We start from the raw sequence: 12,479 nt of genomic DNA, 5'->3' as shown, positions 1-12,479 counted from the left end.
GGTCCTGGGATCGAGCCCCACGTTGGGCTCCTGGATCAGCGGGAGCCTGCTTCTCCCTCTCCCTCTGCCTCTCCCTCCCCCTGCTCATGCTCTCTGCTCTCTCTCTCTCTATCTCAAATGAATTAAAAAAAAAAAATCTTTAAAAAAATCTGCATAGATCTGTAACAAGATACTGAATCTGTAATTAAAATCAACCCACAAGAAAAAGCTCAGGACCAGATGGCTTCACTGCTTAACTCTACGGAACATTTAAAGAATTGACACCAATCTTTCTAACGAAAATTAGAAGAGGAAAGGGAAAGAACACTTATCAATTCACTGTATGAGGCCCTTATTACCCTGATAATCAAAACCAGACAAAAAGAACACAAGAACAATATCCCTTAGGAATGCAGACACAAAAATCCTCACCAAATACTAGCAAATTGAATTCAGCAACATATAAAGTAGTATACACAAAGACCAAGTGAATGCAAGATTTAACATCCGAATTTCACTTAATATACATAAACAAAATAAACAAAAACCACGCGATCACCTCAAATGATACAGACAAAAACATTTGACAAAATACTTTCATGATAAAACATGCAACTAACTAGAATTAAAGGTAAGGAAACCTCAACCTAAAGGGTATCTATCTATGGAAACCCACAGCTAACATCACACTTACTGGTGAAACACTAGATACCTTTCTTCTAAATTCAAGAACAAGACAAGACCGTCTGCTCTGGCCATTTCTATTCAACATCAGACTGCAGGTTCACACTAGAGAAAATAAGCAAAAAAAGATGGGAAGGAAAAAACAGAACTATTGACACGTGACCTGACTTGTACAAAAAAACAATAAATGCAACAAAAGAAGCTTAAGACTTGTACACTGAAAAGGACAAAACATCAAGACCTAAATAGACCTTAATATTTTCAGACGGCAATATTCCCCAAAATGATGTAAAGATTCAACGTAATTCCAGTGGGCTTCTGCACAACTTTGCAAGAACTCATCTGGGAATATAACCGACCCAGAACAGCCAAAACAATCTTGAAAAAGAAGGAAGCTGGAGGATTCATATTTCCTAATTTCAAAACTCACTGAGAAGCTACAGTATCAAGACGGTGTGGTCCTGGCAAAGATCAACATGTACAGATCAACACAACAGAACTAAGAATCCAGAAATAAAACTCACACACTATGGGCAACTCATTTTTCAGAAGACAATTCAAAAGAGAGAGACCAGTCTTCTCAACAAATGGTGTTGGGACAACTGAACATCCATATGCAAAACAATGAATCTGAACCTCACCTTACATCATAAACAAAAAAATCAACTTAAATGGATCTAGTATGTGTTTTTAGTATAGTACTTTGGATTTAAAAACCACTGGATTATCTAAGCTGCTGTCACTTTTAATCATTCAACCCCTCTTTCCCCAAACAATTTATTCATATAATCCAATTCCAATACTAAATAGTCCTATTTAAGCATGCTCTTCTTACCCTGCACAAGCTTGTAAACAGGCCAACATTGTCGCCAGGGTTTCTGGAGGAAGTTGAGCACTTTTGGGCTGATCTTTCTCTGGAGCAAGTCCACCCAAAATCGAAGGGCACCGTCTCTTTAAAAAAGTCATACATGCCTGGATAAAAGGCTCCTGGAAAACAGAAAATCTTTCGGTTCATTTGAAATTGATCTTAACTACGTTCAGACTATTAAAGACAGTATAAAATCCACAAAATAATAACATCTTCATTGCCATTGTTTAGGTATTTTAGCCATCAAAATTTTAAAGCAGTAATAAATGGACAAATCCTGCTTACTCCATGCTCTCGAATTTTATCTGTGAGCCACTTGTCAAGTTTGAGGTATTCACGACGTGAAGCAAGTGCAGCAAGGTCAATAACAAAGGCAAATGGAGTACCATTTAGCAGCATTGACAAGGCCTAAAACAAAAGAATATCAGAAACTTTAAGTCAGAGTGTCTGGGTGGCTCAGCCGGTTAAGCCTTCTGACTTTTGATTTTGGCTCAGGTCATGATCTCAGCGTTGTGAGATCAAGCCCCACAGCACGCTCCCCGTTCAGCAGGGAGTCAGTCTACTTAAGATTCTATCCCTCTCCCTGTACCCCGCCTGCACCCCCCAACATGCATGCAACCTCTCTTAATCTTTTTTTTAATTAATAAATCTTAAAAAAAACAAACTTGTAAGTCAAGCAATTAAGTATCTTTCTCACACTCCGTTCTATTCTCTGTTCCCTGATTTTATTTTCACAATCAAGTCTAAATAAAACATATTGCTAATATTTTCTTGGTCTTAATTTTTTTTTTTTTTTAAGATTTTTATTTATTTATTTGAGACAGAGAGAATGAGAGAGAGAGCACATGAGAGAGGGAAGCGTCAGAGGGAGAAGCAGGCTCCCCGCCAAGCAGGGAGCCCGATGCGGGACTCGATCCAGGGACTCCAGGATCATGACCTGAGCCGAAGGCAGTCACTCAACCAACTGAGCCACCCAGGCGCCCCTTGGTCTTAATTTTTTAAATAGCTTAGCTTAATTCATTGGTGATATTAGTTTTTACTTAAAATAAGATCACATTTCAAAGATGGACGGACACATGACTTTACCCTGTGCTTCTTAAAATAATTAAACCTAAATCAGAGCAAGACACAATGCATAAATAAGGATCAATACTTGATTAAAAAAAAAAAAAAACTAAACTCAGACTTACTCCAACCTAAGCACAACCTCAACACCAGTACTATGCACCTACTGGTCAAAGACATCAAGTCAGACTATTTGTCAAAAGATTCCGTTAATGCTAATGAAAACTGCAAAAGGGATGAAACCCAACCAGTTTCTCCACAAATTATATCTAACATATTACATGAAGTCAGTTATACCGCTTGCTTTAAAATAACCTTGCGGGGGGCGCCTGGGTGGCTCAGTCAGTTAAGCGGCTGCCTTCGGCTTGGGTCATGATCCCAGGGTTCTGGGATCGAGCCCGGCATCTGGCTCCTTACTCAGCGGGGAGCCTGCTTCTCCCCTGCCTGCCATTCTCCCTGCTTGTGCTTGCTTTCTCTGTCTGTCTCTCTGTGTCAAATAAATAAAATCTTTAAAAAATAAATAAACGGGGGTGGGGGGATGGGTTAGCATGGTGATGGGTATTAAAGAGGGCACGTTCTGCATGGAGCACTGGGTGTTATATGCAAAAAATGAATCATGGAACACTGTATCAAAAATTAATGATGTACTGTATGGTGACTAACATAACAATAATTTAAAAAATAAATAAAATATCCTTGCAACTATCATAGAAGACCAAACAAAATTCAATCAAATGCACTGAGAACTGAAAACATTTTTTACCTTTTTTAAAGATTTTATTTATTTGAGAAAGAGCAAGAGAGGTGCACAAGCTGGGGGGGTGTGGGGGCAGACGGAGAGGGAGAAGCAAACTCCCCGTTCAGCAGGGACCCCAACCCAGGGCCCGATCCAAGACCCCAAGACCCTGACCTGAGCCAAAGGCAGATGCTTAACCAACTGAGCCACCAAGGCACCCCCATTTCTTACCTTTCTAAAACCACTCTCCTTCCAATCCCTTTGTACTTACAAGGCAAAATGTAAATCTCAACATAATCTAGCTAAGAGTTAGTTACATCTGAATTATCCCTAACGCATCTGTATTACATGAAAAATGTTTTCTGGGGCGCCTGGGGGGCGCAGTCGGTTAAGCACCAAATTTGATTTTGGCTCAGGTCATGATCTCAGAGTCATAAAATCGAGCCCTGTGTCAGGCTCCACACTCAGCGAGAAGTCAGCCTGAGTTTCTCTCTCCCTCTGCCACACCCCACCCGCCCTGCCCTGTGCGCCCTCGCACTCTTTCTCTCTCCAAAACATATCTTTATTAAAAAAAAGTTTTCTTTTCTCATTAATAAATAAAAGTGTTAGCCTGGGGGTGCCTGGGTGGCTCAGTCAGTTAAGTGTCTGCCTTTGGCTCAGGTCATGATCTCAGGGTCCTGGGATCGAGCCCCGCATCGGGCTCCATGCTCTGCGGGAAGCCTGCTTCTCCCTCTCCCACTCCCCCTGCTTGTGTTCCCTCTCTCACTGTGTCTCTGTCAAATAAATAAATAAAATCTTAAAAAAAAAAAGTGTTAGCCTGTCCCTCCAAGCTCACCTTCAAGTCCTGGGCCACATCAAGTATTCGAGACAATTTGGCCTGGTCATACTGCTCCCCTCGCATGTACCATTCTGCCATTGCATGCATGATAAGTTGGCGGATTGAGGGAGACTGTCCCTAAGAAAAGAAAAACGGGATTATATATAACAATTCTGCAAACTTTTTCACAGGCACTACTGCAAATGCCCAGCTAATTTAACTTGTTACATATATGTAAAATTGAGGTGTACCCATGCAGACATTAAGTTCAATCCTCAAGCAGTGATTGCAGGGACATTCTCTGTAGGAAAGTCAAGTTATTTCCACATCTTCCAAATGAAAGCCTGTCCCTAAACCATGGGTCATTCAGTGTAAATATTTGTCCTATAAAACATCTGCCAATATTTTTTCAAAAAGAATAGAATACGATATGAACATGAGGATACATCAAATTTGTATAATTTCGTTATTATTTTTTTTTTTTATTTGAGAGAGAGAATGAAGAGACAGAGAGCACGAGAGGGAAGAGGGCAGAGGGAGAAGCAGACCTCCTGCTGAGCAGGGAGCCCGAAAGGGGACTCGATCCCGGGACTCCAGGATCATGACCTGAGCCAAAGGCAGTTGCCTAACCAACTGAGCCACCCAGGCGCCCCTAATTTCGTTATTATTAAACTACAAAATTACTGATCTATAAATGTTTAAAACTGGTTTAAGGTAATCATTTCTCATGTTGCACAGTATAGTATTCTATCAGTATTTCTAAGAATGGTACTTGTACATTCTACAGCTAGCTTTTTCACAAATGGGAATGTTCATTTTTCTGTAATTATCCAATTTCCTTTATTTCCAGAAAACAGCCTGGCTTTGAGGCCTGATATAAAGGCTTGTAGCTGAATGACAGAAATAAACAGCTGGAATTTAGTGAATAGTTCTCATAGAAGCACTGGCAAGGCAACTGCTATCACTATACCTAAATCACTTTCCAGTTACTGTCCTAGAGTGACAGAAGATCAAAATGAAACAAGTATTCAACAAGGAGTGAGGAGTTGCTCCTTTTGGCCTGCCCTTTGTACCTCATAGCTGGGGTGATAAAGACCTGAAAATATCCGGGCTGCAAAGCTTTTGGATAAATGCTTGTTAAACATTCTGTAAGTTTACCCTGTAATTTGAGTCTCTAGAAATGGAGAACTGACTGAATAGCATAGAACTAATAAAGCTAACAGTTTTCATTTATAAACCAGAGTCGTGGGGGGCCTGGGTGGCTCAGTCGTTAAGCGTCTGCCTTCAGCTCAGGTCATGATCCCAGGGTCCTGGGATCGAGCCCCGCATCAGGCTCCCTGCTCGGCAGGAAGCCTGCTTCTCCCTCTCCCTCTCCCACTCCCCCGGCGTGTGTTCCCTCTCTTGCTGTGTCTCTGTCAAATAAATAAAATCTTTAATATATATATATATATATATATATATATATATATATATATATATATCAGAATCTTAACAAAATTTTTTAAGCGCCTGTATATAACTACTGAGAATAAACATGATTAAAGAAAAAAAAAATAGCCAAAAAAGGTACTTGAGGGGAGCCTGGGTGGCTCAGTTGGTTAAGCGTCTGACTCTTGGTTTCAGCTCAGGTAAATGATCTCAGGGTCATGACATTCACTGAGCCCTGTGTCGGGCTCCATGCTCAGTGGGGCGTCTGCTTGGAGACTGTCTCCCTCTGCTCCTTCCCCTACTCGCTCTCAATTAAACAAGTAAATCTTTAAAAAAGGGTGGGCACTTGGTGTAAAGTGCTTGATAACTGCTTTTTCTAAAGCTTCTGCATTTGTCATTATTAAAAATACAATAGGCCATTGGGGAAAAAATTCAATGCACAAATATATATATATATATATATATATATATATTTCAAGATTTTATTTATTTATTTGACAGAGAGACACAGTGAGAGAGGGAACACAAGCAGGGGGAGTGGGAGAGGGAGAAGCAGGCTTCCCGCAGAGCAGGGAGCCCAATGTGGGGCTCGATCCCAGAATCCTGGGATCATGACCTTAGCTGAAGGAAGACGCTTAGCGACTGAGCCACCCAGGCACCCCCACAAAAAAATATTTACAGGTTAAATAAATTCTACAGACTTAGGGAGGGAAAGCACAGGGCTTAAAAGGCATTTCAGTAGAAACAAACAAAATTTAGATGCTGGGTATGGATAAAAGAGAAAATAATGTCAATTAAATTGATTTATAATCTTCCCCCATTTACTGTTAAAAAGTGACATGAGGGCGCCTGGGTGGCTCAGTTGGTTAAGCGACTGCCTTCGGCTCAGGTCATGATCCTGGAGTCCCGGGATCGAGTCCCGCATCGGGCTCCCTGCTCAGCGGGGAGTCTGCTTCTCCCTCTGACCCTCTTCCCTCTCATGCTCTCTCTCATTCTTTCTCTCAAATAAATAAATAAAATCTTAAAAAAAAAAAAAAAAGTGACATGAGTACCTTCTGGCTCCATGATAAATAATTAAGTTCCTTACTGTTATCAAAAGCATACTGGTGCCCTAGTAGTACAGAGCTTTCATAATACTGAATTATTTATTATTTTTTTGCCTATTCCCACTTGTTCTTTGAAGTTTTAGACTTTAACATTCACATATTAAAACATAAAATAAGCTTTATGGAAGTGCCACTTCTCTAAAGTATCATAAATGAAGACTGACAATTTAGTTGAACATCCTCCAAAGAATGTCAGTTACTAAGAGAAAAAAAAGTTCATTTGCTTACCTGCCCATGCCATGCATAGTGCAAAATAATAGCAGAGTTAGGATGGTTTCCGAGGAAAATTGGCATCAGAGTGGAGATGAGCTCATGGCGCAAGGTGTGCCAAGAGGTGTTGATTTGTAGTAAGGCCAATACCAGCATGTCTGGACAGTGTTTAATAGGGAAGCTGAAGAGCTGTTTGACTTGTTCATATTGTCCCACCTCTGCAAGCCTCAGCAGAGATTCAATCAAATCCAAGCTCTTCCTAACAAGAATGGAAGTAAGATACTCTGTCAATGAAAACCTAAATATACAAAAATCTATTTTCCAAATAAGTGATACCAGCTACCACAATAAAACTGAGTTGTTGTCAATTTGAAAAATGTTTAAATTGGGGCTGTTCCTATTAAAATTGTATGCTGGTATACTTGCAGACTAATTTCAAAGGCAGTTCAAGTTGACAGTAAGTGATGAAGGAGAGGGGACACCACAGACCACTTTTATAATCATGGATCCTCCTTACCAAGGAGAGATCATCACAGATTTTTGTAATTGGTATAAAAAATAGAAATAGCATCACAGACTTTATTTAGGAATAGTCAAAAATCTGAAATATAAACATAGACCTATTTATACACACAAAAAAATTCTACACAAAAATGTAGCCTGAACACTTACTTTGGTAATGCCAAGGTCTACGTTAAGTGCTTCCTGATTTCAAGCAAGTTCAGAAGTCCACAACATCCCCTATGCATTATTCTTGTCCCAACAAGCTGAATGTGGTTGACTTTAATCAAATCTCAAGAGCTTACTCTACCCTTAGTCCATGAAAACTATGGGGACAGAGATCAAATTAAATGCCATGAGGAAACATATACCCCATACCATGGGGTAGTTTAAAGGATAAAAGATCCTATTACTTTATCAAATCAATGGCAAAAACTGTATTTCAAAAAAGACAATGAAAAAAGGAAGACTTACAGAATAAAAGAAACTACATGAACCCTGTCTGGACTCTTCATCATACAAACTGTTAGATATTTTTGAGACAAACTTGAATGTACAGCTATGTTAAGGAATTGTTAACTGCACTATGACATTTCAGTTTTATAAAAGAAAATACTGCTATATACATTAGACTTGGCAGGAGGGGAAAAAACATCAACCAAGCCTGCATATCCAATGTTGCTAGCACCTGCGAAAAGGATGAACTTTAGAAATAACTACTGCGTGGGAGTCAATCTTTCAGAACAGGGATCAGCAAACTACATCCACAGGACCAATCCTACCTACTGCCTGTTTCAGTAAATGTTTTGTTCAAAGAACTACACCCATATTTATATTGTGCGACAATAGTTAAGCAGTTGCTACAGAGACCATCTGGCCAGGGAAGCCAGATATTAACTAACCCGTTACAGGAAGTTTACCATCTCTTGCTTTAGAAGATCTGGCAATATCTAAAGGCTTTAAATTGCCCTAAAAATCCAACCCACAGCCCCAAAAATTCAATCATCTGTTCTGTGTTGGAAAAGGGCCTCAGAAAACCAGTTAGGAAAAAAGTAGTTACCTTTGGGGAGCAATCCAGCCATGGGGAGCAATCCAGCCCATGTCTCTCCCTCCGTGCGCACGCACATGCGTGCGTATGTGTGTCTGTGTGTCAACAGTAATGGAAGTACTTTCACCATCCTTACCTCACATTCCTACAGAGAAGTGACTTGAGTTCCAGGAGAAACGTACTGGGCCAGAGTCAGATTCTCCCTCAGAAATTAGGAATTGGAACTCAAACTAGGTAATTTAGCTGAAAGGATTAGAACTGATGGGTTGGCCATCTTGAGCTACTTACAAAGAAAAGAGAGCAAGCATATCTGTAGACATAAGAAAGGGATCTAAACTAAGGGAGAAGTACAAACCTCCTTCCAATATTTGACAGTTCAGAGAATACCCACTGTCAGACCTTAGAGAGGAAAAACTTTAACTATTTAGTGATAAGGAAACTAAAAACAGACTTTTATCCAGCAACATCCTTCTATAAAAATTTAAAGTTTAAAAAGGCTCACTAAAAATACTGTTTCACTAAAATCTTTTAACTATGTAGTTGCTCCCTATTAATTTTGTATTGCAAAAAAAGCATAAGTGACCCTTGCAAGAAAAGCTACAGGAGAGTCTTTACCATGTGGCAATTTCTCGATTGTCATCTTCTGGTGGTGCTTTCAGAATATCAGTGGCAACCGTATGACAGGGATAGTCAGCAAAACAGAAGATCTCTGGATTTATAAGGGAATGCTGAATGAAGGAGAGCTGAGACAAGAGAAAACAGTCCTTTACTACCATAAATGACCGCAAATGCTATAAAAATCTGAAACATTTTCATCAGGCTAATCTCAATCTTATAAGAATAACAATTTGTTTTAAATCTTAATTATGTGCTTTTCAAAACCACAGACCATTCAAACACATGAAAGGTAGGAGATAAAATGGTCTTGGAGACAAACAGTTCGGAAAATGGTTTGCTACACTTTTAGTCTGACTGTACTAAACTATGATATTCTTTTCAAAATACTGATGGTCTGTACTATTCTGCACTGTCCAAAACAAATTCTATGTTAAAAGAATATTTTAATCAATGAATAGATGGCACTATAAAAGAAGTCAGTCATTATTTGCTTCCCCTTCTACAGTTAAACACCATTCACTTCACTTACCTGGCCTTCTGCATGTTTCCAAGGTCTATATATGAGGTCTACTGGGAACACTTCCATACCTAGACCCCTCTGAATGCCATATACCACATTATGAAGTCCTTTACTATCACGAATTTGAAATCCAGGATGGTCCAGTTCGTAAGTTACTTCCTTGAAATTCAAACTCGGGTTCTAAAACAGAAAAACACTTCAAAATCTAATAAACAAAAAGTGTACACATTTCTATGCTTTATCCAAAGAGCCAAACTAAATCTGAAATTAAATTAAAATGTTCTAAACTCAAAATAATCATAATCTGGAATTTCTAGGGACTTAGAAAGGTAATTCTTAATATTTAAAATAAACTGGTTCTACTAGCAAGGCACTCCAACCTTTCAGTTCATGACATACTTATGGCCGTGGGAGTGTATAATGTGGAACTCTCTCTTCCGTACTTAGTCCAACAAACAATCCCATCCCAGTTTGGCAAAACTCTTCAATTAGTGCCTCTTTGTTTTTACACCAAGATTCTACTACCTTGGAACAAAGTTGCAAAGATAAATCAATTATCCCAAATACCATTCTGATCTGATTTATTGAGAGAGAGATAGAGAACACATGCACTCGCGTGTGGGGGAAGGGCAGAGGGAGAGGGAGAGAGAGAATCTCAAGCAGACTCCATGCTGAGCACAGAGCCTGATACAGAGCTCCACCTCACAAACCCAAGATCATGACGGGAGTCACAATCAAGTCGGACACTTAACAGGCTGAGCCACCCAGGCACCCCCAAATACCATTCATAATTAACTAAAGATCTCCCTTACAAAGTATATCAATTGTATGCATCAGGGAAAGTGGTCTAAATTCTTTATGTCAAAATGAAAATTCCATTAAAAAAAATGTTTTATGAAAAGGTATTCAAAAAAGTATGAGATTCCTTAAGAAAACATAAAGCAAAGGAAACAAGTTTATAGAAGATAATTTACCACTCTGCACGAAGTACTAAGTTTATTTTATGCTTGAAAAGAAAAAGGCTTTCCACACTATGTACTTAAAACTCCACTTTTTTTTTTTTTTTTTTTAAGATTTTACTTATTTATTTGACAGAGAGAGTGAGCACAAGCAGTGGGAGCAGCAGGCAGAGGGAGAGGGAGAAGCAGGCTTCCCGCTGAGCAGGGAGCCAGATGCGGGGCTCGATCCCAGGACCCCGGGGATCATGACCCGAGCCGAAGACAGACGATTAACAACCGAGCCACCCAGGCTTCCCTGTACTTAAAATTCCTCAAAGCATCATGGACAGTTTAGTTTTGCTCTAAGGTGACTCCTTGCAAGCCATGAACATATTAACGCTTGCTTCCAACGGTACAAAGAACAAACTTCAAAAGAAGTATTCATTCTAAGGTAACAACATTCAGAAAATAAGTTTTCTTTTTCTTTCTAAAATTTGTTTTAAGGACTGACTGTAACAGTACAGAACCAATAATGTACTATTAAATAGCATTATCATAGAAACGAATTTAATAAATCCACAGGTAAGTTTGGTAAGACTGTGAGAATCCCCTGTGGTTTCTTCCTCTCATCTTTGGTGGGCAATGGAGAAACAAATTGTTCACCCAAAATCAAGCTGTCTTCTGCTCCCTGCCTACAAAAAAATGTACAGAAAACTCTAATATATGAGAAGAAAAGGAAGGAAGAAAAGAGGTTACTAACTCAACTGTTCAAACCCACAGTGCAGGCTCTCAGTTTTATAGCCTTTTGCACTCTCTGAAAACAGAAAATAGGTTGAGGTAACATTAAATACTGTTCTTGTCTGCAATTTTTAAAAAGAGATTATTTTCAGTAAGGCAGTAAAGTACAATGATGGAACTACTGAGTGAAAAGGGCGTATTTTTACTTTTGCATGACCACCACAGGATAAAATCAAAACATTAAGTGGTATCCATACGTAATGAAACTTTTTATTTCCCATATCCAAATTTTCTGCCAAGATCAAGTATTATTTTTTCCTATTAATAAAGGAGAATAAATCTGAATACTATAAATCCATCCACTATCAAGAAAAATTTAAAAATCCATGATGTTGTTAATAAGAATGTCATATAGAGGGTGCCTGGGTGGCTCAGTCGGTTAAGCATCTGCCTTCGGCTCAGGTCATGATCCCAGGGTCCTGGGATCGAGTCCCCCATCGGGCTCCCTGCTCTGTGGGCAGACTGCTTCTCTCTCTCCTTCCCACTTGTGCTCTCTCTCTCACTATCTCTGTCTCTAATAAATAAAATCTAAAAATAAAATTTAAAAAAAAAGAACTTAGTACATTAAAAAAAAAAGAATGTCATATAGACAACTGTAACCCAATTATACCGATAAATTACAAACACAGAAAACTAAAAATGAGAATTAGGATAAATGTCCTGACACCTGATAAGGAATATTATTGTTATACATATATATACATAGTCTTCAAAGTTGTATTTTGTTCCTTGCCATTTTATGGATGAGACTGAAGATATTACATATATCCTGACTCCACTATTCTCCCACTGACTACACTTTATCACTCCCTTTTAAATTCTCAAGGTTTCATTCCTACATGTTTTATTTAAGCATTTTAACATTTCAGGAGAGGTACTTTGTTTATCTGGGGGCAAATTATTTAGTTTGTGGATATTTTAGAAGTGGAAGTAGTAAGAGAAGTATGCATTTTATTATCCTTATCCACCATAAACAAGATAACAGGATTTTTGTTGCACTTTCCATAAAATATTCAGAAGGCCTCCCTTCTCAGTAATTCTTTAAACAATCATTACTGTGCAATAAATTTGTTCCTCCAAAATAACCACACACCAGGATTCCACCAAATCACCTCAGCAGTGCCGCTGAGAATTGCACAGCAACAACTCCTAATGAACAAAAC

At 38.9% G+C, this 12,479-nt stretch overlaps 1 protein-coding gene across 8 annotated transcripts in view; it reads right to left on the bottom strand.

Moving 5' to 3' along the window:
• Positions 1–12,479, bottom strand: part of CNOT1 (CCR4-NOT transcription complex subunit 1) — a 108,426-nt gene that overhangs the window by 49,290 nt on the left and 46,657 nt on the right. For all 8 annotated transcript variants that reach the window (XM_045891008.3, XM_064580638.1, XM_045891011.3 and 5 more), the window contains exons 11-16: positions 9,590–9,760; positions 9,058–9,185; positions 6,912–7,152; positions 4,168–4,287; positions 1,817–1,939; positions 1,499–1,650 (exon numbers count right to left, since the gene is read on the bottom strand). In XM_045891008.3, coding sequence (XP_045746964.1) covers positions 1,499–1,650; positions 1,817–1,939; positions 4,168–4,287; positions 6,912–7,152; positions 9,058–9,185; positions 9,590–9,760 — 935 coding nt within the window. The remainder of the gene's footprint in view (positions 1–1,498; positions 1,651–1,816; positions 1,940–4,167; positions 4,288–6,911; positions 7,153–9,057; positions 9,186–9,589; positions 9,761–12,479) is intronic.

Source organism: Mirounga angustirostris, unplaced genomic scaffold, assembly GCF_029215605.1.
Source record: "Mirounga angustirostris isolate CCGP_5_RB_7025 unplaced genomic scaffold, mMirAng1.0.hap1 SCAF_16, whole genome shotgun sequence".
NCBI classification, from domain to species: Eukaryota; Metazoa; Chordata; class Mammalia; order Carnivora; family Phocidae; genus Mirounga; species Mirounga angustirostris.
This window is presented reverse-complemented; position numbering and strand designations above follow the sequence as displayed.